Source organism: Ostrea edulis, chromosome 5, assembly GCF_947568905.1.
Source record: "Ostrea edulis chromosome 5, xbOstEdul1.1, whole genome shotgun sequence".
In the NCBI taxonomy this organism is placed as follows: Eukaryota; Metazoa; Mollusca; class Bivalvia; order Ostreida; family Ostreidae; genus Ostrea; species Ostrea edulis.
The window spans coordinates 708,566-736,134 of NC_079168.1; the positions used below are offsets into that span (position 1 = coordinate 708,566).

General features: G+C 35.3%; 1 protein-coding gene across 4 annotated transcripts; it reads right to left on the reverse strand.

Annotated features, from left to right (window-relative positions):
* Positions 1–568: 568 nt before the first annotated feature.
* LOC125649430 (uncharacterized) lies at positions 569–27,569 on the reverse strand. Of its 4 annotated transcripts, none has more exons than XM_056166967.1 (22): positions 27,192–27,569; positions 13,398–13,469; positions 9,271–9,342; positions 9,013–9,084; positions 7,399–7,470; positions 5,988–6,059; positions 5,821–5,886; positions 5,641–5,712; positions 5,440–5,511; positions 5,200–5,271; positions 5,035–5,106; positions 4,761–4,948; positions 4,098–4,316; positions 3,862–3,931; positions 3,576–3,721; positions 3,039–3,135; positions 2,623–2,777; positions 2,099–2,131; positions 1,920–1,979; positions 1,713–1,785; positions 1,099–1,364; positions 569–898 (listed from the first exon to the last, which is right to left on the reverse strand). In XM_056166967.1, the coding sequence occupies exons 1-22, from the start codon at positions 27,347–27,349 to the stop codon at positions 780–782; spliced, it is 2,298 nt and encodes a 765-aa protein (XP_056022942.1). In that variant the 5' UTR covers positions 27,350–27,569; the 3' UTR covers positions 569–779. The 4 variants fall into 4 exon arrangements, with proteins under 4 accessions (XP_056022942.1, XP_056022941.1, XP_056022943.1 ...); XM_056166966.1 differs by having other exon boundaries at positions 5,815–5,886; XM_056166968.1 differs by lacking the exon at positions 7,399–7,470 and having other exon boundaries at positions 5,815–5,886.

The window sequence follows — 27,569 nt, forward strand, 5'->3', positions numbered from 1 at the left end:
GTTCTATTTCCCTTACGTAAAAATATTTATCTACGATATACCTTATATACGTGATTATATTTGGTAATTAGTTCCTTTATATACTTGGTACTAGTATTGTAATCGAGGAAAGGGATAGGATCTACTTCCTAAATGTAAAACACCTTTATCATTAGACGGGCAATTCTGCTTACTGTATCATTTGTTTTCTGTCACCACATTGAGTACGGGATATACACCTGATAAACGCAAAACACGATACGATAGGATACACGTACGATACGATAGGATACACGCACGATACGATAGGATACACGCACGATAGAACACGAAAGGAATGTCAAGAATAACGTTGCGGGTACTGTACCAATATCGTTAAATAAAGATGTACTATCTCTATTTACATATTCATGTCTTACTTATCCATTATTTATAGACGCGAAAACGTACACATATTTCATAAATTGCCGGCACTTATCGACCACCTGTAGCATACTATTGTTTATGCTTATCAGCTTCTGTTACCCAAACTCTGCTCACCGTAGCTCGTTTTTCGCTCTCATTAACAATCTGAACAAAACAAGAGTGATTGAGATTGGAAATTTTGTCATTTATTACAATACCAAATGAAGAAAGAAATCTTCAACAGAAGATTCTGGGGGAAATCAGTTAATACAATTTACATCAAAGTACCTGCAAAGCTAAATTACTCAAAGTATGATTTCCCCCAAAGAAGACAAAATATGACAATCACAAAATCATCAAAACAAACCCAGAGCAAAATGATACATCAACCGGTCTCACGAAGTGAAGCGTTGTCTTTGACTTTGAAATATCCTGAGTAAACTTTTGTTTAGCTCGAGTCTAATGTTGGCATGGTCACTTTCCATCGAAACACCTTCAATATGATCGTCCAATACTGCAAAAGACCAGTGATAAGACGTTAGAACAGAATTCGAACCACGTCACGTTATTCACCGGTGGTTTCAAATGATTGTAAATAGCTTCATAAGGACTATACACCTGCTTTGAATGTTCTTGATAACGACCTTCACCCCTATATGCCAGACATTTCTATAAATAATTACCCTACCCATTTTACTAGCATTATTCATTCACCGTCAGCTGATGTATCTCGTTTGGCAGATGCAGTAATTCCTGTTTGACAGACAGACGAAGAACTAGATGTATCTCCGATATCCTGTCGTGACGGCCTCCTGTCTGGAGGTTCAACAGTTGGTTGAAGGGAAATGTATGAATGACTTTCCTCCCCTTGGCACCTTTCCATTTCATAAGGTTTGGTGTCATCGATATCGCCAATATCGTGATAAATGTGAGATTGTCTGTTGTTGTAACATACTTTCTGGGTATTCTCTTTTTTCTTTCTGGAAAATTGTGATACACTATATCCAGTGAAAACATTTTCTGTTTATATAAACTTGTTCTACTGCACGACTTGTGTTTTAAGTACGCGTGGTGTTGTAATTCAGGTGATATCCTGATCAAACTTGGGGTGTTTTTTTTTTTATTGTTTTGCAATCGAGTAGGCGACGCAGAATTTGTGTGCAAGTTAAGTAAGTTTTGAAAAATACCTAAGATTTTTTTTAATTAAGTGCATAGTTAATTTGTGTAGTTTTATACTACAAATCTGCTCAGAGCGTTTGCGCTTTTGGTAATTTGGAATATTTATAGGATTGATCACTGTTTGTTCATGTGCAGGTGTTGATACGTACCTTTTAAATCGGAGGCGAAAAAGTAGCACCACTCCCGCAATAATCAGCAGGAAACCAGCCATTCCGCCGATGACTGAATGAAAAGCAGTCAAAACATTAGTAGCTGTAGTTAACTTCATGTGAAGTACAATTTTTCATTGCAATAGTTATTATCGAACTTTAAATTTTACAAAAATTTACACAATTCGCAATTTGATTCTGTTTTACCGAAATGAAGGTTTGTTAAAATAAATTCTTCCAGGTTCTTTATGATGTCGTCGTCTTCTTCTGAAAATATACACACACGAATGGACTCCACATAAATCTCGTTAATTAAGCATTTAACAGAGTTATTTCTCCATGCCATAAACGTTAAAATAGTTAAGTAAAATTATAATAACAGTTACCTGTCACCTCGTCATATGTCACTGATAACGGACCTGTACAAAATTAATTTTATAAAGCGGTTAATGTTTTATAAATACTGGTTTACGATTCCTTAAACATTTCATTGGGTCCTTGCTTTTCCAAATACAAAAGACAAATGAGATGATGATGATGATGACGGTGATATATACATGGATCAATCTTATTTCAGTGATAAACCTTGAAGTTTGATGCTTATTTCTTAATCATTCTCAACATCAAATGTAAAATAATTGAGGCCTTTCAACACAAAGCCTTTTATCTTAAACAATGAAATTAAAATTCGATGCTTCTATACATAATGCTATGTACTCCAGTGGATCTAACAACTAATTCTAATTATATTGTAGCTAAAACAAATTAAAATGAGAAAATAATAATTTGTACTAAGTTAATATGAGAGATAGTGAAATCAATGGAAACTAAGATGAAATTAGACAAAGTACACAATGCTTTCATCGCGCTCACATCTTTACGAGCAAACTAGATATTTCCTAAATCTTACATTCAGAAAGTAGAAACTTTTTTTCATCGAACATTCCTCTTTTAAAATTGTTTTGTATAGCTTTCAGTATTTTCATTTTATCGCGTTCATAGCACGTGGATTTGTTCGTAACCGTGATGTTTGCTATCTCCGTATTGATAAGACGCATCACTGACCTAAAAAAGAATGAGAACACATAAAGCCCGATTATTATGCTATATGGCTATTAACAAATTTCTTCACTTTAATTATAACGTAAAACAATCATGTGACTAGCTCTGAGGAAAACAAACAGATTATTGATAGACAGCATAACTATTATGGTTTGTGAAACTTTCCTCACACGTATTGGATCAATGCAGGCATAACAGCAACTCCTTTTAAGATTGGTAACATATCGTATTGCTGACCTTTGTTCGAATACAAGCACTTCTTACCAGCAGAATATGTGTTGATTGTAAGGCATCAACCCACTGTATGTCCTTACTTTTGCAGCCTCCAGGAATCGCTGATCGGCACACGGCGATGGAAAGCCTAAAAGAAATGGTTTGGCTTTTTAAGCAGCAGCATACCGGTGACGTGAATTTTTTAATAACTATTTAATGTCATTTGGGATATATAATATAGAAAGACAAAGACACCTAAGACAGGGAAGAAAACCCTTGTGAAAGGTGAAAATAACAAACAGTAATCGATCTCATAACTTCCATAGGCAATACAAAATAGATAGTTGGGCAAACACGGACACCTGAACATACCAGTGTTGGGATCAGGTGCCCAACAGGAGTAAGCATTCCCTGTCGACCGGTCACACCCGCCGTGAGCGCTATATCTGGATCAGGTAAACTGAGTAATCCGTAGTCAAAATCAGTGTACCAGGAACGGTCTGACAATGGGTATGAAACACGTCAGACAGTGTGGGAGGTGTCTGAATCTAATAATAGTTTTTCCATGACCTGATACTAAACGCTTACATTTCAAGCTTAATTCCTTCCTTATGATATTTTGTTCAACAAGACTGGAAACAACAGCCCTCTCCATCATGAATGATTCAAAACACGATACATTGTTTGTTTTCTCCACGCTGGATAGATGGCATCTGACGAAGTCTTTTACTTCACTGATCAGGCAAATAAATTACACATGTATATTGTTATTGCATTAATCATTTGTATATCATTACTACACAACGCATTTGCATACGTTTAGAATTGTCAAAAGGAGAAACAAGTTAAGCAGCTTATTACATACATCGCTTACCTGCAATTAGATTTTTTAACTGGGCATATATCAAAAGATCTCGAATACTTTAAATCATAGCACACGTTGTCTGAAGGGAAAAAAGTAATTAATCAGATGATATTTATACTAGTACCACGCAAGGGGCTGGACTTCATCATTTGTAGATGTACACACAACTCCGTGATATTTAATACAAAAGATATGAATACAAAAAGGTGAGTATCAACTGAATGACATGTGTTAAATTTACAGACCACAAATAGGGACCTGACAATAGTCCCACAGCACATCCACATCATTAGTTAAACACCAGGGGATTTCGCGGTCGTAGTTCCTACAGTAGTTTGATTGGTTATGTCCTAGGACGTCATAGTCATGTCGATGTGGTATCTGTTTTGACCAGGACTGGCAGACAACGCCTTTAGAGGTTTTGTTCTCAGTCCCTTCGTACATTTGGCCAGGTATTCGACAATCTAGATCAATTTGAAACAGTATATTACATTATATCTCTCCAAATCTGTCAAATCAAACATCCATAAACATTATCAATGATTAGCCGAATATGCTCTACTGATATGCAAGAATATAAAAACATTTCAGCTATCAAAGGAGCACGATGAGTGCTCATGGGAATTCCAACGACCAGAGAAACAGTATATTGTTTGAAAATGGGAGGGGGTGTTCCTACATGTACGTACTGTAGCAAAATGTGCCATATTAAAAATATCTATATTTCTAATGTTGCCTTTTGGTATCTTTATACATTTTATTTTTATAATTTTAAGACAATCTCTTTTGATATTGGGGAAAGCTACAAACTATCGTACACTTGACGTTATCAGTTTGTAGAACTGCAGTATATACATATAATAGTGTAAAAAGAAATATACGAGTGGTAAAAAACAATGCACTTGTACCGCAATGATAACTGGTGAGTGGAAGGCTGTGTACACTTCGTCCTCTGAGAGTCTCAGGTTCATTACAGAGTGTGGCTACAGAGTCTCCCTCTTTATTTTCTAATCCTAGAGTGATCTGATGTGTTTTCACAAACTCCATTAACCACTTCATTCCACAATCACATCGCAGTGGATTGGAACCCAAATATCTGATATGTAAATGGTAGTTTCTTCATCATTTAATTTAAAATATATATGAAGAAAAGGACAATTATCAATCTTAATCATCACATACAATTTTGTAGGTCTTGTTCCATTTAAGAAACAATTTTTTTGTAGTTCTCCTATTTGGTTTCCGTCAAGATACCTGAAAAAGGTAAAATACATTTTAAAAATGGAGTATACATTGCTCATGCATGCAATAAACTATAGTGTCACTCAAAAGTGTGTGACAACGTACACTCTGTCTAGAAGAGGAAGAGACTGGAATGCTTGCACTTCTACTCGGGTCACCAAGTTTCTGTTGAGAACACTACAAGGGAAAATCGAAGATAAAATGATGATTTTCAAAAAGAAACAAAATTAGGCACATTTGCAAAGAAATCTGTTTCTACAAAATAGCCATTCTATTTAATGCATGTTAAATACAGATTTAAAATTAGTGGGGAGAAACTAAAATCAATATGATGCTATACTGTACATGAATTTCACTTTTGGTAGATCGTTGAAGGTTCTGGACCGGATTTCAGTAATTTCATTGCTTGATAGATATCTAAAAATGATATAATAAAATTCAGTGTCTCCAACACATACAGAACTTAAATATTGAAATAAACATTTTACTTTCGTTATCTAATTTAAATTTATTTTCAATGGGACATGATGCTCTGAAATTGCTTGCAATTCTTCTAGTGAATCTAATCCATCAAAGAGCCTGGCAGGAAGCGTCTTTAGACGATTTCTGCTGAATGACCTACAAGAGATAAAATTTATCATACAGAAAGAATTACATGTACACAGTATTTCTTTGTAAAACAAAACGTTCAGTTTTTTTAATGTTAAGTAGTTTTTATACAGAAACCGCAGCTTCCGAAGATCGCGTAGAGCCAAGTTTCCAATAGTTTCTATGTCATTATCTTGTAATTCTCTGTAAATAAAAAAAGAAAGAAAAGAAAAACAACACAATTTCATGAGTCATTGTGCAATAGTTGGAATGCAATTTTCTGTTTTAAAATCGAAAGTACCTACAGTTTTTCCAGTTCTGTTAACATCTGGAATGTGGTATTACTAATCGCTTTGATTTTATTACTGTTCAAGCGACTGCAAAAGTAATAATAAAATGATACCCCGTTAATTTGATGTTTTAACGTAATATTTAGATTTCAAAAAGCTACATAAACTAAACATTTGCTGAAAGGTCAACAAAAAATATTCAAAAATATGTAAAACGCAACTTTTATAGTGAGCAGATTTTAATATACATGTAACCATTGTTCCATTGAGTTATAATGGTTCTGATCGTTGAGGTAGCCTAGTGGTTAATGCGTTCACTTGGCAATTATGGAGGGTGGGGTGGTGGGTGACCCAGGGTTGATTTGTTTATCCAAGGACCAGAACCAGATCAAACTTGAGAAATTTAACACATTTCCTTCTCCAACCCAACATTACAAGTGAAAGTCACGGGTCTGTCAGATATAGCGTTAAATGTAGATCCCGGATCATGGGTGACGCTGACAATAAAGAACGCTTACTACTACAGCCCTAACTCGAATTTGACAGACCTTCACCTACAATCTAATTAAAATCAGACTTCTTAGATCCGCGCCGTATACTCTTCATAAGTAGATCTGACATAACCCGATTAGGGGTCATGTTCAGATGAACTTTATATCAGCCAATCAGCGCGTCGGCTTTGAAACCGTCGGTGTTTACAATTCAAGGAAAACGGCTGCGATTGTTTGGCTTAAAAGAAAACACATCACAGTTAAATGTGACGTCACAATGTACCGTTTACGTCGACTGGTGTAATATTCCTATTCCATCCCTATTCATACATAAATCACAATTCACAATTAATTTGATTTGGGTGTATTTTATCTCGTACGTTTTGTTGTTGTATAGACGGAATAGATTAGGCATTATTGCGGAAGTTTAAAATTCCTTATGTGAGAATATACAATTTTATAGTGTGAAAGAAACTTCGTGGAAGAGAGATTACTGCAACTTGTTTACGAATTGCCGGGAACCGCCTGAATAGCCATCATTGTCTGTATGGCGCAATATGACTGGCTGATAGTTCTTTTGAATATTCCAAGCAAAAAGTCATGTGGACATGACCCCCTATGGGGTTATGTCAGATCCTATTATAGCAATTGTGAGTGTATTCTAGGATCTGATTTTAATTAGATTGCTTCACCTACAGCTGGTGACGTTTCTGTATAAGTGGAGAAAAAAATGAATGGGGCATAAAGTAACGCACAAACGTTCTGACGTATTAAGATAATAATAAAAGGACTTAGATTTACAATAAACTGACGTATAAAGATAATAATAAAAGGACTTAGATTTACCATAAACTCACGTTTAAAGATAATTTTTTAATAAAAGGACTTAGATTTACAATAAACTGACGTATAAAGATAATAATAAAAGGACTTACAGTTTTTGTAGATTTTTCAGTTCCTTGAAAGCGCTGTCTTCTATTACCTCAATATCATTCTTACTCAAATCTCTGTGAAAGGGGAATTTATGCTGATTTTACTCTAGGTATAGGATAATGATAGAAAACTGTTTATTCGAGAACTACTCGAGCACTGTAAAGCCGTAGTCCTTTCTCTCACATAATGGACAGCTTTTGGCCTTTCTCCCACTTTAAATCATTGATTCTACTGTTATCATGATGGACGGTCATTGGTAAACACATCTTGCAAGGTCGTTAGAAGCATTAACATCTTTTTTCAGTTAAATTATGGTGAATTGTTTGTTTAAAAAAAAATGGATTGTTCCAGGTAAATGGATTTGAATTTCATGTTGAGTTCAATGAATCCTTGTTTTTCTAAGGTTCGTGAGGAAGAAACCTTTCCTCAGTGCCAAACATACATATAATGTAGGAGTAATAACATAATTTGAGAGGAGTGAAAACAATTAAAGCAATATTCTGAAATTGATAATAAAGAGACGCTTGAGTTTCTCATCGACAATATCTACTTAGTGTTTGGTGATCACTCTAAGAATCTGTTGGAATCCCTTTGGGCCCAAATTGTGCTCCTTATTTAAATGAAAAGTTTAAATCTCTTGCTTGACCTTCAGTTCGACATTTAGATATATCACTGTAGCGTACAAAGGAACAAGATGTTTGCAATAATGAACGGTGAAAATAACGAACAGTGATCAATCTCAGAACTACATGAGTTGGCCTGTCTTCTGAATCAGTCTGATGTTAAGCATCTTTACTGGTGATATTCGTGTCGAGTTACATTATTTTATAACATGATTGAACTTGTCTTCTGAAATGAGCTTAGTCACTCACATGGAAAATACAGTCCCTGAAACGTTCTACTTTCAAACTTGAACGGTGAACGAACGCAAAATGAACGGTGTGTGAACGCTGAACGCAACTTGGTGAAAGGTGAGCAAATGAAAACTTCTACTTTTATCACATACGTTCCTTTTTTTTCTTTTTTCTTTTGTCCTCGTTATAAAGATCAATCTTTTCACTTTGGATTTCTGAATGACAATGCAAAGACAAAAGTTTGAACGTTGAATGAACGGTGAACGTATGGTGATCACGTTGTGAAAGGTCAACGCAAAACTAAGAACATGAGCGAACCGAAAAGAGTAAAGAACGTCTGAAAGACTGTAAAGTAGCATCCAAACCCTTACTGCATGTCATAAAGTTATATTCAAAACTTTTAACTACTGTCCTAGGACCTATATTGAAATTTAAAAAAAAACAGTTTTGCACATCTAGAAGATATGCCAAGCCATGCAAAAGTCACAGACAAAGGGAGGGGGAGCTTGTATAACAACAATATCTCTGGCATTTCTTTAAAAGTACTTTTTAAGTACAGAAAAAAGACATTGTGTTGGAAAGTAATTGAGACATTAAAAAATCGCTGACAAATGAATTCTGGCATATTTTATAATCGTATCGCAAATAAAGTGGTAAAATAAAGTACGCTGTATATCTTGATTCTTTTCAAAGCTTGCGTTTCTGATAATCTCAAACCCTGTTTGACAAATTAAACGATTTAATAAAGTTGCACACGCTCACATGGATATCAGCCGTGTTGTCATCTGGAAATACTGACGCTTGATCGTCTTCAGCTCGTTGTATGACATTGACCTGAAAGGTTTTGGAACAGAACAGATACAAGAACATCAAAGTAAATTATTATTAATTTTTTTCGTTTTTATGGCCTTTCATTGAGTTCCGAAAGTGGAGTTATCATAGTATAATAGTGTCTATGAAATGAAACACATAATCATATGACTCATTGTCTTGGAAAGAGGAAAAACTGAAGATACTCACAGCACTGTCAGTACTCGCAGAGAGCAAAGAGCGTCTTGGTGCATATCATTTATTTCATTGTCGTATAGATACCTAATATAATCAATACTTAAATCGCATGTTTCTAAAAAAAAAAAAAATCTTTATTTTTGCAGCAAAATTCTTTTCATGCCTAAACCGCTGTAAATGTGTTTTTTGCGTAGGTTTCGAGTTTAAAAGCGATGAAATTCAAATCCTCCGATACGTATATTTACTTCGATATTTTACATGCCATTATATGTGACGTCATATGCGACCTCGAGCAAGAAGGTTTGAAAACAGTTGTTAGCCATTTCACAAACATACTAGATTTAACGATTTTAAAAAAACCACCAATTATCACATTAACGGATTGTAAATAACATTGCACCAGGGTGCGTTGTGCCGATTAAGAATGTACTAGCTGATAGTAGAAAGGAATTTTTTTCCTTCAATTTTTCGAAGATAGGTGTGAGGGGTTGATTGATTGTGGTTTTATGCCGTTTTGGCAATATTTCAGCCATTTTACGGCGGTTGACTAATTAAATTATGTTTGGTTGTGAGTGTTTGAGTTTCCCTGACGGCTCCCAGTGGCTCACTTTTTCGTACATCGGGAATAGACATGGATTATTTTTTGTCGGCGTAAGGACTTTGCCATAAAAAAAAACCCTAGTCGCCTTTGTGCATGTACTTTTTCTAAAAGCAGTTGGATAGAGACCCAGATAAACTGCAAGAAAAGGGTTATATTGAAGCTAAGCACTGCTAGGCCTCCAGCATATGCATTTTGTTCTGGTCTTCAACACACACTGGCACCAATTGGCCTTCACCTTGTAACAACATATAACTTGTGTTCCTAGTTTCAACTAACTGGTAGATTTACCAAAAAATTAAAGATAAAAGATATTTGAACTTTCAATTATGAATAATAAAATATTGTATTTTCTCACTTTAAATTGAATTACATGTATAATGCTTCACCCCCATCCCACCCCCCATGAACAGTATAACGCCGAGCTCTCACTTCTTAAGGACTTGTAGATCACAACTCACAAATAATAATAATGATAAAATTGCTTTAATTCATCAAAATAAAGTACTTTGATTTCCACGTTAAATTTATTTTTGAAATGCGCCCGTGACAGTAGGACTAGTTGTCAACGATGTAACGTATCATAATTTGTCTAATCCAAAAATGAAAAATAATTGCACTGTTTATCTTTATACCACCTTCACACTCACGGATTTTTCTTACGAGTCCTTACGGATCTCCGACTTGTAGTCAATTGCAAGCATTCGTAAATCACTCGTCGGTATCCGTTAATAACTCGTCACAACTCGCACACACTCGTAAGGATCCGTGAAAGTAGGGGCAAATTTTTTGACGTGTCAAATAAAAATTCACAATTGTCCACGGATTTCATTTTCCTAAATAACCCGTAAATAACTTGTAACAATCCTAAGTATCGTAAAATGGTCGCAAGAACACGTAAACTGCTCGTAAGAATCCGTAAAAGACTCGTAAATGGTTGTTTTTTTACGAATCTTTACTTTACGAGTACATACTTAAACTTTACGATTAAGGTATAAAAGACGTAAAATATGACAGTTTCTTCCAGTTGTTATCAAGACATCAAAGAAGTTACACATCTTGCATACAATATACATACATACTCTTACAAGTAATGTCAGTTGTCGAATGTTGATACAAAGCCAATTGCGAACATTTTTTAGTCAAAAACGTAACTAACTCCTAACTATTCGTAACAGCACGTTATCAACGCGTTAACAGGTCGTGATTTACACGTAAAAGCTAAGCTAAATCGTAAATGTCCCTAATATACTCGTAACAATCCCTAAAAAGCTCGTAAAATGTCGTAATTTCCTCGTATTTATCCGTGTTCACTCGGAACAAATCGTAAATGTGTGCCGTAAATGCATCGCAAGAACTCGTAATAAACCGTAAATGGCCCGACAATATATGAGAATTGATGAATTTTCATCTGGACCAATGCTAGTAATTGTCGTTTAAAGCTGTATGGTCCGAATTACAATATTTTTTTTCATCTCGTAAAAACGCTATTAAATCATCGCACGTATGTAGTTATGAGACTGTACGACATATCATAAATTATTTCACCTGTTTTAACCCAAATAATTTGATTTTAAATCGATGTTTACAAATAACCGCGTCACTCTGCCATTTCAAGTGACAGTCACGTGACCAGTTCAAACTTTCAGATCATCGATGGTATTATCTGTGTAAAGCTGTGTATTTTGTTATAACAGTACTGTACCATAAGTTTAATAGAAATAAAAATATCAAATACCTCTTAGTAATTCGTTGTTTTACGCTCTTTCAGCCTTAAAACTAGACAGTTGCGTATGAGTTAATACATCATGTTGGGATTCCCCTGACGCGCGTGGGTCTATAGACGTCTATTATGGGATGATTTATATATGTAGCCACTATATTTACTTTCTAAATAATATTCGCACTGTTTTCTTTTACATGCAGATGTTTTCAAGCATGTAATTAAGGGAAAGTTAATAACTTTATAAAGTAATTAACCTGCTTTAAAGTAATTATGTACAAAAAAATACATGGACATCGGGTCATACAGCTTTAAAACGTTCTTAAACAGCTCTTTAAAGTGTCTATATCGTAACAATCCGTGTACTTTTACGGATTTGTGGAATACGTAAGGATTCGTAAGAAAAATCTGTGAGTGTGAAGGTACCATTAAGGAGGGGAAAAAACAATGGCAATTGCAGATCTTTAAATAAATAGTATTACCAAATGGTGTTAAGACAGCGATATATAGGGGATGCTTACTCCTCCTAGACATCTGATTCCACCTCTGGTGTGTCCAGGGGTCCGTGTTTGCCCAACTATATATTTTGTATTCCTTATAGGAGTTATGAGATTGATCACTGTTCGTTATCTTCACCTTTCATGTTAACATTATTTACTCGCAATTGCCGATTTCGTACTCGCTTTCCTCGCTACATTTGGGTGTTTACATCACTATTTGTATGTACTGGTGGCTAAAACATATACCATTCGGGAAATTCCATATAACACTATCAGTTAATCGAAGAAGGTCGCATATAACGTCACTGTACCACGTGACTACCTAACTAATAAACGAGACTTTGAAATCGGGGAATGATTTAAGTCCGTATTGTGGCTAATTATCGCAATATTTCGGCGAACGAACTATTAGAATTAATTACTATAACCACAAGAAAGACAAAGCACATATTTTAAAAGTTGTATATTTTTTTTAAACATGCGATATGTCCTTTGACAGATTTTTATACAGTTCGCCAATGATGAATTACTTATAAAAGAGGTGCATGGGCCACATCGCTCACCTGAGTCTCATTTGTCCTGCTGCTGCTACATAGTTGTGTAGATTCAAATTTTTATGTCCCCTCGACTACACTGTGTATTATCGCTCACCCGAGTCACCTTGGTCCTACAGTTGTGATTTTAAAATGATTGTTTTTCAAACTTTGTTCCCATGAATAATGTTAACCCCATAGTGTGGCCCCAACCTAGCTCCAGAGGATCACGACATAACTGAACTTAGATTTATAAACGTCCAACATGAGGATTCCTCAACACCTGTTATTCTTAAGAAGAAGGTTCTAAAATAGTGCTCTATGTATTTGCACGTTAAACTTTGATCACTAGTGTAACTTCATCCTACTCCCAGGATGTACTCTATGTCAGGAGCTTACGTGTAAATTTCATCTTTTCTGGACAGTGGATTTGGAGAAGATTTTAAATGGCCCAAACCTAGTTGTGCCTTCATTTGATTTTTCTCCCCTTTCAAGGAACATGGACCTTCACTTACGTGAATGCACTTCATCCAGGTGCGATTTGTTCAAAGTTTGGTTGAAATTTGCCCAGTGTTTCCTTAGAAGATGAAAATGTGAAAGAATTACCGACATACAGACGAGACAGACGACAAACTAAAAGTGATCCAATAATAGCTAACAATGAAAAACGGGATATATTTTTGCCCGTTCTCTTGTTTCCTAATATCATTTATTCACATATAATGATACTGGTAGACAATAGGTAAAATATTCTTTGAATTAAACGCTACAGTAAAAATACCAACAGCTTTTCCAAAGAAGTGACATTTTGAAGTTTGCCCTCTGCTATTTCACTGAGGTTGTTTCTTCCTAAAAACCTGTAATGTTAAAATCATTTATATTGCAAACATTACATATGCTATGGTCCGTCTTTTTTTTCTCTCTCTCTCTCTCTCTCTCTCTCTCTCTCTCTCTCTCTCTCTCTCTCTCTCATCCGTGGGGATCCGGGTCATTCAATCTTTCTCTCACATTGTGAATTTCTAACTCCATCCAAGCCCGAAGAACGTTAACGTTTTCAGGCAATATTTATCTTTTCAACAACAAAAAACTGCTATCGCATAGGACATAATAAACGATTGATTGTATATTGTTTAACGTCCCTCTCGAGAATTTTTTACTCATATGGAGACATCACCGTTGCCGGTGAAGGGCTGCAAAATTTAGGCCTATGCTCGGAGCTTGCGGCCTTTGAGCAGGGAGGGATTTTTATCGTGTCACACCTGCTGTGACACGGGACCTCGGTTTTTGCAATCTCATCCAAAGGACCGCCCCATTTCGTCGCCTCTTATGACAAGGAAGGGGTACCGAGGACCTATTCTAACCCGAATCCCCACGGGACCATAATTTAAAAAAAACCAATTTGTTAATTTATTTTGTAAATCCGGACCAGAAATCTTAAAAATTGTGATATTATCAAACTAATACATTATCAAATACATAGGTTAAAGCTATATATTCTATTGGATAATTCATTAGTTTTAACGCTAGTAAATGGAAATAAATACACTTTTTATATTTTATCTGATACATGTAATTATGTGAGAATGGAGTTACTTTAATCAGCATTAATGGTCACAAATGATAAAAAATAGTAGCAGCAGAACTTTAGCTCTCTCCGAAAATAGGTTTAGCAAATCAATGTGTACGTATATCAGGGGATTCCCCCAGAAATATGTGCATTACGTTGAAAGTTTGCTGATGACATATTTCTACAAGTATATGCATGTAACACGCAGAGTACACGTAAGTATTAGAACTTGCAGCTTATATTTTCTTATTTCTGTTTATTTCAGTGGCAGTGTGTGTTTTTCTGAAAGCTGAAGATTTATAGCAAATATAATATTGATGTAAAGAAATGATTTTCATTAAAAAATAAAATCTATACATTTTTTTTTAAAAGACTGATATTTATTTTCAAAACACGCCCAACGAATAATAAATATAATAGAGCTCTTTTTGGGGAACAAACGAGAAAGTAGTGAGAAGGAATTATTGAATGCTTACTTTTTCAGTTGTTGAAAATATTTCGGAGCGTAAAACAAATAAGATTGTCTGATAGAAGTTTTTATACTTGAAATATACAAGTACACGTAACACATGCTAAACAAGAAATGTCATGTAAACATGTACATTAATACTAACCTCTAAGCTACACTTACAAGTAGGTGTACAAGTTAGTTTGCTAAACCTCTTTAATATTGGAACAGATCAGAGAGCTACAGATCCACCCCTTATAAACACCTTTAATTTATGGCGCACACAAAAATGTGCACGGTTGAGGTTTCCTACCATTGTATTCTTGTATTATCGTCTCTTAAATTTAATATCAAATATTCAGTAAAGCCCGATACGACCCAAAAACTCTAGATTTTCTCTTTAGTTCATCTCGGTTCAAAGATGTCAAATGAGAAAAATATGAAAGAAGGAACCATTGATAAGCATGGTAAAATGTGAAGCTATCTATGCTATAATAATATTGCAAGCTTCTTAATAATATATTTCGAAAATTATTTTCAAAGCAGATGTAAGAAGTTATGCAACAACAAAAAACCAAAGAACATGAAGTATGGGAGACAACACAGCCTTCAATGTTAAGGGCCAGAGTGGAGGAAATGTGTCCATCAACACGGGAATGTTGCTTTTGTGACAGACAGGATTTTTATATTATTTACTGCCCAGACTGTGGACCAGCAGCGTACTACTCCACAGTGTAGTACTGTTTCACAAACCATGTGTTTGGAAAGTAAGTGACTTTCAATCATTTACTATTTTATTGCATTTTTGTACTTAAAGAATATTTGGGATATTAAAACAAAGACTTAAAATGGTATACTCAGTGGTACAAAAGATACCATATTAAAGGTGAATATTGCATTATTCATATCTTTTCATTTTTGTATAATTTCTTCATTTTATTTATTCAATTAGAATGATATATATGTCCCACATCACAGTGCACCAGAAACTTGCATTGAAAGGCAAGACCATAAACAATGTCCATCTGCCTACACCAAATTTCTTACTGTGATAAGTCTTTCAGGTAGTTACATTTCTAATAGTTGTGTTGTTGTTTTGCGTGTTTTTTTGTTTTTTTTATCTGTTTACAATTTTTTTTAAAGTCATTTTGTAATTGAATGTCTTATCGTGCATATTTTCAAGATTATGTGTATCCTTAAAACAGTTTGGCTTTAAATTATTTCAGGACATCAGCATTGGATTATTATGCAATTTTGCAAATGTGAGATGGAGTCTGTCGCTTTGGTCAGGTACAGACTTTGGCCATCTTCCTCTGAAGCCCCCCGTGTTGCATTTGATTTTAAATTGATGGAATTGGCTGTGGTACTTCAGCTTGAAGGTCATTTATCTTTGAAATCTTTCTGTGATGCCATTATTCAATCTCAAAATGGATTCCCTGTGATGGTGCGACCAGATGAGGTAATCATTTTTATTTTGTATTTCAATTTGAGTTCAGCAATAACTGCATAATTGGGGTCATGATAGAAATGTGGGTTAAGATCTAACTTCAGAATTTTGATCAATGTTTTTATTTATTATAAAATGCTAATACATGTACATTCATTTTAATGAATGTTGCTAAAGTAAAATTGGTTTCCAAAGATATTCTAAAAGAGAATAAAGCTGTAAACATTTGGTTATGATAGTTATCGGAGCAGCTTTAATAATTGTTTATTTACATGTAGATTTGATAATTTTACAAAAGTCAAATTGCTGGTATGTATTGTAAACTACAAATTTTAACATGGATGTAAAATAATTCCAAAGACTTGGACATAGAATGTCAATAGAGAATGTTACGGTGATATTGTTGTATTGTACTCTCATTTCTGTGCAATTCTATTATAAAAATTGAAATTTTAGGTGTGTTGCTAAGGAAAATTTGTTGTTATGGAAACATGGTCAAATCTGATGTCTTCAGTGGGTCCAACATGTCAATAGAGAATTTTATTGCGATATATTTACATTAAATTATCACCTCAGTGAAGTTAAATAGTACAATTTAAAATTCTTTGTTTGTTGCTACATGTAGGATTGATGGATTGATTGAATATTGTTTAACGTCCCTCTCGTGAAATATGGCTGTAAAATTTCGGCCTATGCTCGGAGCTTATGGCCTTTGAGCAGGGAGGGATCTTTATCGTGCCACACCTGCTGTGACACGGGACCTCGGTTTTTTGCGGTCTCATCCGAAGGACCGTCCCATTTAGTCGCCTTCTACGATAAGCAAGGAGTACTGAGGACCTATTCTAACCCGGATCCCCACGGGATTGTAGAAGGGAAAAGTGGTTGCTATGGAAATATGATTAAATACGATGTCTTCAATAAGCCTGACATATCAGTAGAAAATTATATGGTGGTATATCTTTTTAAATTATATTCTCACTTCATCGCAATTTAATCCTACAACTTGAAATTTTAGGTTTGTTGCGAAGGACAATTGGTTGCTATGGTGATATGGTTAAATCTAATAGGTCCGAAATGTCACTGAAATATTGTGGAACATTATGAATTGTATTCATTTTTAGTGAATATAATCATTTCAATTCACACATTGTAAATATTTGTGTTTTGGTGTGTTATCAATGGGCCCAAAAGAGTTGCCTAGCATACATTACTGTGTGTGTTTCCGACTCTTTTGATTTTTGTTTTGAGTACACTCATGTATTCAAACACAAGCTGAGTAGCCAAAGTTTGCTTCGGCGGTATAAATTGTTTCTTCATTTGGAAGTCGTGCAGAGAAAACGTCGTTTGTGATTACTGCAGGAGCAGCGACTTTATTTTGGTCTTTTGAACAGTCTGTATAGAAATCAATTGTAGTATGTTTGGATTGTTTTATGTCGGGTATTTTTTTTGTTTGAAAATAACGGAATTTGTTTCGGAGTTTTTATATTCAGAAAGTGATGTGTCTACTTTGGGTTTTAGTAGTTTCATTTTTGTCGTGCGTCCTTAAATTAGATTTTCTCATGACGCGTGATTTCAATAACTGTGCATCCCAACGGAAGCATAAAAATTTGAAATGATATGAAAATGCTTTCATTTTCACCCCGGTAATAAGTACGAAATCTAAGCTCCAGAACGTACTTCACACTTGAGATATTCCGAATGAAGAATTAGAATATTTCATTGGTCAACTCACATTGCATTAATCAATGAAACCCAATGATATACATGTATATATGTCATTAAGGCGAGTAAAAAAAAACTGGGAACTAGAATTTTCTCGCATACATGTATATCCCGATTTTCCCGAATTTTTTAAAATTCTATAAAAACTTCCTAATCAGGGAAAGATAACAACCTTTCTGCAAAGTGATGTGAATGATAATATTGCCAGTAACCACGGGTAAAAATCCCAAACGCAGAGTCCCTGAAATCAAGCATCGGTCCTGAAATTGAAGTAGAGATTGAGAAAATTCGAAAGGTGAAAAATTTCAACAAAAATTACTTGCACTTCATTCTTGGCTAAGATTTGAGGAAAATGGAGATAAATTTATTTCTTTCAGCGTTTGCACAGAACATAAACAAGAGTACCGCAAATGGTAAAATATACGCCCGTCGGACAGTGAAATTCAACCTGGAAGCATATTATACAATCTGAATTTATACAACACACATTCTGAATAGAAAAGCCTTAAAGTGGGTCATGGTGCACAAATCCATGTGAACTGATTATGTATTTCTCTGACTAAATTTCAGAGCAATATCTGTGACCATATAAAAAGAAATCTGGAAAACTGTTTGACCTACTTCTACCCCTAAAGTACTGTAGGTTAAAGTGCGCCAATCCAGCTGAAGTGTTAATTGCACTTGGCTTCCTCCGAGTGGAAGCTTTTGACTAAATAGCAGGGCAATATCTGTATCCATAATGAAAACAAGCCCGGAAAACGGTCTGACTTAACTATAGTCCAAACGTAGACCAATCCAGCTGAAAATGCAAACTGAACTTGTATTCTTCTGACAGGAAGCCCTTGACTAAATATCAGGGCGATATCTGTATCCGTAATGAAACAAGAAGCCCACAGGCCTTATCGGTCACCTGAATACTAGTGAAAAGGTATCACTACTTTCATGGGCTATGAAATCTAGGGAAAATTTCCTGTTCTGAATATCTAAGTTAAATTCTAATGTTCAGCAACAGTATAAAACAAGATGTTTTCTTAAAACTTCACTGCCCCAAAAAATGCATACACTGATGAAAGGATTTAAATAATAGGTGTATTAGCATTAAAACATCAAAAGATATGACTAATTTGGACTCATCCTAAATTCAAAACCCTGGGTTTTGATTGAAATTCACCATTTTTTTGTACATCCTTTTCTGCTATTCCTACGTATGCATTTAGATTTTATACACTATCAGCAAACTTACTCATAAATACTATATACTAAGTTTGGCCCCACCCTGGGGTCAAAATGCTTACTCTGGGGAAAATCAAATTTACTATTTTGGTACAAGACTACCTGCTCTATCCATTTAGTTTCAATTTAGTAACAAAAGCACTAAAGAAAATGTTATTTAAATGTTTTACACATAAATACTATATAACAATTTTGGTAGAGGCCTTCATGTTCTACATCACTATGCATTTAGTTTTTCTTACATGTCTGTGGTTCTTGAGTGGTGCATGGCCGTTCTTAGTTGGTGGAGCGATTTGTCTGGTTAATTCCGATAACGAACGAGACTCTAACCTACTTAATAGTTCACCGATCTCGAAACTGTCGGTGCAACTTCTTAGAGGGACAAGTGGCGTTAAATGTTTACACATAAACACTATAAAATTATAACAATTTTGGTAGAGGCCTTCATGTTCTACATCACTATGCATTTAGTTTTTCTTACATGTCTGTGGTTCTTGAGAAGATTTTTGAAAATTTGTCATTTTTAGGCAGTTTTTGCACTGCCCCTAAGGCCCCAGGGGTGAAGGAATCCTGAAATTTACAATTTCTGTTCCCTTTGTTCCAAACATGTTTCATACCAAATTTGAAAAGATTTGGAATGATAGTTATCAACAAGAAGCTAAAAATGGTCAATAGTTAATGCACGACGGACGACAACCAATTGCAATAGGTCCTAAAAAGCCCAGAAAACTGTCTGACCTAATACTATTTTTAGTCCAAAAGTAGGCCAAGGATGGACCAATACAGCTAAAATGCAAACTGAACTTGCATTCCTCTGATAGGAAGCCTTTGACTAAATATCAGGGCAATATCTGTATCAGTAATGAAAAAAAGCCCGGAAAACTGTTTAACCTATTTTTTCCAAAAACGTACGTCATGGATGGACCAATCCAGCTGAAATGCAAACTGAACTTGTATTCCTCCAAGAGGAAGCCTTTGACTAAATATCAGGGCAATATCTGTATCCATAATGAAAAACAGTCCGGAAAACTGTTTGGCCTACTTTTAGTCCCAATGTAGGTCACGGACGGACGGACGGACCAATCCAGCTGAAATTCAAACTTAACTTCCATTCCTCTGAAAGAACCTTACGTGTAAATTTCAGGGCAATATCTGTATCTGTAACGAAAACAAAGTACGGTAAACTGTTTGACTTTCTTATATAGCCCTAAAGTAGGTCAAGGATGGACCATTCCAGCTGAAATGCAAACTCACTCTTACAATTCTTGAGGGGTATATTGTGACCAAATTTCAAAGTTGTACATGCATCCGTTACAGAAAAAAATTCGGAAAACATTACCCTGGACGGACGGACAGCCAGCCAGCCGGACAGAGCCATAACATAATACGTCCCGTCTAATGACGGGCGTATAAAAATAAATGGCATGATTAAAGTAGCTAGGAATATGAACTTTCAGCATTCAACTTTAAGCAGATACGGAAACTTGGCGGATCATAAACTTATTTATCATTGTGTGTGGATTGGATGGTTTCAGAAAACTTGCATTATACCACTATCAAAATTCAAATCATTGATTGATCTGTTGCATGAACTTGAGAATTTTTTTATCTGAAAATTATTTTTGCAATATGAACTACGAGTAAGAATTTTCTGCAAGAAAATTATTTGATGGCTTGTTACAAGTTGTAATAAAACGCGAAATATTTATTCTCTAGAGAGGGGTGACAACATTAAGTCTTCCTTACTGTTTGTAAGGAACAGTCTGTCTGTTTGTACCTTTGTTTGAAAGAATGAAATCTGGACTCATTGATTTTAGCATGGGACTCATTATTGTAATTAAGTAGAGTCCGCTGGATTCATGATAACCATTTTCAAGAGGAGATGATTACAACAATAGGTACCATCTATTCAAGACATGCTTAAACAAGAGTACCGCAAATGGTACAATATACGCCCGTCGAACAGTGCAGTTCAACCTGGAAGCATATTGTACACTCTAAATTGATACAACACACATTCTGAATAGAAAAGCCTCAATGTGGGTCATGGTGCATCAATCCATCTGAAATGTGAACTGACTATGTATTTCTCTGAGAAGGTTGTGACTACATTTCAGAGCAATACGTGTGACCATACCAATAAAAAAAATCTGGAAAACTGTTTGACCTAGCTGCAATAATGTAGCCCTCTCCGATTTTTTTTCTTTGGGAGGGGGGGTGGTGGTCTACAACTCCACTGGATCTCCGTAATGGTGCAAATGCGGGAGTGATTCACTCCCGCAACATTTTCGATCATTCTAAACATTTGCTGACTTTCTTTACGTAAATAGAATGATATTCTATGTTTCTTAATCATTATATAAATTTATAACCTGCAACTTAAGATTTGTGAGGTTCTTTTCTACCGTTTTCAACAATTTCGATATATTCCAATTTCTCGACTCATATTTGTGCGCAATGTTTGATTTATTGAAGTTTCAACTTCCGATTGTTAAGTTATTTGCATATGCCATATAAAGTAGTATTTACATCAATGGACAAGTATGGAGGCGAAAGGTATTTCGTAGGTATTTTAGATTTAATATCCAGTCAAATCAAAATACTGAAATGCGCTCAGCTGACTTCATGAATGCTGTCTGTAATATTAATGAGCAGGAACAACAGTAAAAAAACAACCCAGTTCATGCGTTATTCTTTATTCTCGCACAACTAAATAATACATTTCCTGTAAGGAAATAACAAATATTGATTGGAAACAATGTCCTGAAACTTTTCAACATATTCAAATATAAACTTTATATGATGTTAAAAACAAAGGTCACCAGAATAATTTTGGTCACACCCTGAACTAAAACCCTTTCTTTGGATCATCAAATTTACAATTTTGGTAAAGGACACTTGCTCTTTCTTTTAAATACCTATAATCAGAATTTAGTATCAATAACATTACCACCGCTGTGGTGGTATGGAGGTAGAGTGTTCGCCCTGTATGCGGACGGTCGGGGTTCGAATCCCGGCCGCGACAGACCTAGGTCGTTAAAACAGGTAGTGACAATTCCATCGCCAAACCCTAGGCATCAGGTGTGAATGTCAAGGGTCCTCAGAGATGGCCTTAAAAACGGATATCCCGTGTCAATTTAGGTGTGACACACTAGAGAACCCTCACTGCTCAATGGCCGTATGCGTCGAACAAAGGCCTAAATTTTGCAGCCCTTCGCCGATCTTGGTTACGTCTCCATATGAATCAAAAATTATCGAGAGGGACGTTAAACAAGATACAATCAATCAATAGCATTAAAGGCTATGTTATTCAAATATTTTACATATAAACACTTTATACCCATGACTAGTTTGGCCCCCACCCATCTTCCCAAGTCAAGGGTTTCTAATCCGCTACGCTCCGGCCCCGACCCTGGATCATGAAATACTCTACATGACTATGAATGTTTTTCTTACAGATGTGATAATGTAGAGAATATTTTTGGAAATGTCAAGTCTTGGTAGAAAATGTGAAAACAGTTGTAATGGTAGTTTTCGGTAAAAAGTGTTCAATTGTTTTTACGCAATGAAATATTTTTAGAATACAACTAAAATGAAACAAATCAATAGTTTGATGCATACATGTATGTCAAATAATAATAGAGAGGAACAAACAACTGGACAGAAAAGAAAAATACACATAACCACATACACTAACTAAAACGTGTCACAGATATTCATGTCAAAACACACCAATAATGCAGGTCTATATAACAATTTACTTCCATTTCATCACCTCACCAGAAACATGCATCTGTATGACTTGTACTACAGAATCCAGTACATGATTATCTGTATATAGCAATCAAACCATGAAAGTGGAATTATTTTTTGTAATCAATAATGAAGTTGATTTCAATTCAAAATCAAGTTGGAGAGAATGTGAATCCAAATAAGTCGGATAAATACATGTATAACTGAAAACAAAATTTAGGAAGTTATTCAAAAATGATGTTCATCATACATGTGCAATATTAATAAATTTGAAACTGAGTGCTGCGTTATCAACAAGAGTGGAAAAAGCTCATTTTTAACATGAAAGTTAGTGCAAGAGGATATACTAAATCGAATATGATAAATTATACTAACATATATGCATGGATTTATATTTAAGCATTGTAGTGATTGTTTGTTATATTAAATCTAAAAACAACCTCCAAGAGTTTGTACACAGGCACATTAAACACTGTACTCATCAACATGTGTGTATTACACTCCTTGTGTAAAAGCTCATATTCATATTGCAAAGGAAACTCAACTGCTTGTCTGTGCTGTGGACCGCAAACCATTTTACATTCATGCTTGACACAATGGCAATGTTTATCAAACACTTGTTCTAACTATATGTATTTCAGTAAACAGCCCTCGTAAAATTCCAGGCGGTGTTTAGAAGACTTGAAACCGGGGCATTGTCTTCCGTAAACGCAGACCTACCTTTTGTCTTTTCCCTCCCCCAAGACCATTATTTTCAGTCTCACTTTTGAAACTAAATAACGAAATCAAATTTGATTGTGTTGACGATGATTCTGAAGAATATCTTGGTCGTTTAGAAATAGTGAGGTAAGCCTAAATTACACTGTTGCATCCTCTAAATTCCTGCATGACTTACTTACATATATGATCGGGGGATGTGTAATCAGTTACGCAATATCGTCCCTCAGAGACACCGATCTCTGTCCTTCTGTCAAAACATAATCGTACATAAGTTCTTTCTCGTTCACGATCGACGCGGATCAAATAAAAAAATTTTTACTGTGTTGCACACATTTTTGCTGTGTCGGACAAAATGTTTACTGAGTTGGAACGGCAATTAAAACACAAATGGAAAACCCTCATGACTCGTGTATAGCTTAATGACGTGGCTTCTAATTATAGATTGCACCAGACAAAAGTATAGCTTTTCTTGACCTCTAAGGGCTATGCGAAGGTAACAATGCAAAAAGGTTTCATGTACAGATTCTTATCTATTTTTAGATTTTGAATTACTTAATAATCACTTTAATTATTACAGACGCAGATTCAAACGGGAATTTTAACTGAAGAATGACCTGCTTCTGTGTTCCCCTTTCCCCCAGAATGAGGACAAAATGTCACCTTTTTATACACACTTTATCCACTGTCCCACGAACTGTATTTCCAGGAAGAAAATGCCCCTGTGGATATGAATGGTATCCCCGTACTAGATCGTTTGCAAAATTACGACTACTTTAAACACGACTTGTTTACTACAGCGATGCATAGATTTGCCTATAGGTGGCGGTAAGCCGGAAACGTGATGACGAAAGCAAAATCCAACAGGCGACAATAAACCACAGCTACGCTTAGCGCTTTAAAAACGAACAACAGAGGGTAAATTATTTCTGCAACCATATGATTTCCCTTTCTTTGTCGGAGTGACTCGAGTAACTACATTTTCGCGCAGATTGTCAATGTTTAGGTTTTTCAGTAGATCCACCTACGAGATATCGTGATAACAAGCACGGCGGACCAGACGAAGAATTTTGCATACTGTACATGATGTTTAATGAAAAACACCTTTATTAGACATGCCCAAGCAAAAAGTTGGTACTCCTTTTGGTATAAACAACATTTGAGACTAATACACGGAGCTTATTATCGGTTATTCATAAAATTATTTTGCACCATTATGGAGCTCCTATGGAATTGTAGCCCTATCCCGAAAGCGTCAGAATGAAAAAAATCGGATATGACTACATTATTGCAGCTATGTTTGACCTACTCCTACTCTTAAGGTACTGTAGGTCATAGTGCGCCAATCCAGCTGAAATGCAAACTGAACTTGTATTCCTCCGAGAGGAAGTCTTTGATTAAATTTTAGGACAATATCTGTATTCGTAATGACAAAAGTCCGGAAAACTGTTTGACCTATTCTTAGCTCAAAAGTAGGTAAAAATGGACCAATCCTGCTGAAATGCAAACTGAAATTATATTTCTCCAAGAGGAAGTCTGTAACTAAATTTCAGTGCAATATCTGTACTCGAAGTGAAAAAAAGCCCAGAAAACTGACCTATTTGTTTTCCAAAAAAATATATCAAGGATGGACCAATCCACCTGAAATGCAAACTGAGTTTGTATTCCTCCAAGACAAAGCCTGCGAGTAAATTTCAGCGCAATGTCTGTATTCGTAATGAAGAAAAGCCCGGCAATCTGCTTGACCTATTTTAAACCGAAAAGTACGTTAAGGACAGACCAATCTAACTGAAATTCAAATTTTTCTTGTAATGCTTCAAGAGGAAGCCTGTGACCAAATTTCGGGGCAATATCTGTATCCATAATGAAAAAAGCGCGGAAAACTGTTTGACCTATTTTTAGTCCTGATGTAGGTCACGGACGGACATACCAATTCAACTGAAATGCAAACAGAACTTGTATTCCTCTGAAAGGAAGCTTATGTGTAAATTTCAGGGCAATATCTGGATCTGTAACGGGGAAAAAGTATGAAAAACTGTTTGACCTACTTATAACTTTAAGTGGGTCAAGGATGGACCAATCTAGTCAAAATGCAAACTCACTCTTACAATTTTTGAGGGACAAATTGTGACCAAATTTCAAAGTTCTACATGCATCCGTTACGGGAAAAAAATCCGGAAAACATTACCCCTGACAGACAGACAGCCAGCCAGCCAGACGCACGGACAGCGCCATAACATAATATGTTATATAAAGAAGGGCGTATAAAAATGACAAAGACGTCTGATGACTTACAAAAAATACAATAAAAATGAATGTCAATATATGGACGAAATGTTGGAAAGGACCCATCTCAAATGGGCAAAGAAATTTCTTTTATACTGTAGAGAACATATGAGATTGAATCACTGAAAAATGACTTCCCCAACTTTTACTTATCCATACGCACCATGTGGTTACTCATTAACAATGAGAGAAAATAGCTTTTGAAAAATATTCGATCGATCTACATGCATATATCGATGGAATATTTATCAATGATTATCATATAATGCCCACCATAAATAAGTATACACTCACCAAAATAAGTTACTTACATCATTGATACAGATTTGTTGATGCAAAATACATAGCTCTTACATATAAATAGGTGACGTTAGGCTTTTAACTTTTTATATCCTTATTTTTATTAAAATACTTCATTTTCTGAATTTTCTAAAAAGAGCTATTATGCTTTTCAACTTGAAACCATTTCAAATCAATTACTTATGCAAAGTATTGTGTATTTGATGTGTACTTTTACAAGATCCTTTGATTTTTCATAGTAAATAAACCAATATCACAATTTAACAGACTTCACCAAAAACACTGAATGCCCAATTGCATTATTGTTTCAAATATATTGAAGTTGTACCCATAACTTATTATTTTACTGAGATAAATTGAAAGTTATTCACAGTGTGACCGGTCGACAGGGGATGCTTACTCCTCCTAGACACCTGATCCCACCTCTGGTATAACCAGGGGTCCGTGTTTGCCCAACTTTCCATTTTGTATTGCTTATATGAGTTATGAGAGTGATCACTGTTCGTTATCTTCACTTTTCATTACTTATTTCAAATGCACCACGTTATCTTTTTATGCAATTAGAATGTAAAACATTAGTGATGAAAATACCGTTGGACAATTTCATATTTGTATTAGTTTTTATAATGAACAAGCATTCTGAGAGTATTGCATAGCAATACATAGTCCCCTACCGGAGGCAAAAATTATTGGACTGCATCAATATTCAAAGTTCGTTAAGAGACCAAGGTAATGGTAAAAGGGAAGATTGGGAAACCAAGATGGGAATGGTTGGAAATCAACTACTTTTCAGGTACAAAGACTAGACAAGGAAAACTTCAAAATCGATCTGTAACTTGTAATGACAAAGCAATCATCATGATGTACTGAATATCAAATGAATACCTACAAGCATTTTTTTTTAAAAAGTCCGGAAAACTGATTTGCAGGACAGACGGATGTAGCGCAAACCTTAAGTTCCCTTCGACTTCGTCGGTAGGGGACTAATAATCACACACACACACACCCTCTATGGACTAAAACAGAACCTCCCATTTAGGACTAAAGCAGACACGCTCTCGGTATAATTAAATTATTGAAGGGAGGTGCTGAAACAAATTACTTACAATACAGTCGTGTTGTTGGGAATGTCGGGTGGTACAGAGAACAGCTCTCTTCCATCACACATTACCAATGTCCCATTACAGGAACATTTTTCTGGACAGGCAAAAGTTCTGACTATTAGAAGTCCAAAAAACGCAAGAATCGCTCTTCTCCATAGCATGATGTGTTTTTAGCGACTAACAAGCTAATGGAAAGAGGAAGAGGGTAGTGCCCGACATTCAGGTATTTCACTTATAAAATATGCATATCCTACATTTTCTCAACCAGTTGTATCATATCAAGATTGAAAGGTCAAAAATCACATCCTCTCTAACGGATTACTAACAACTACGAATGCTGTCATTTCTACACATTGGCAAAGCAACAAACTTTTTTTTTTT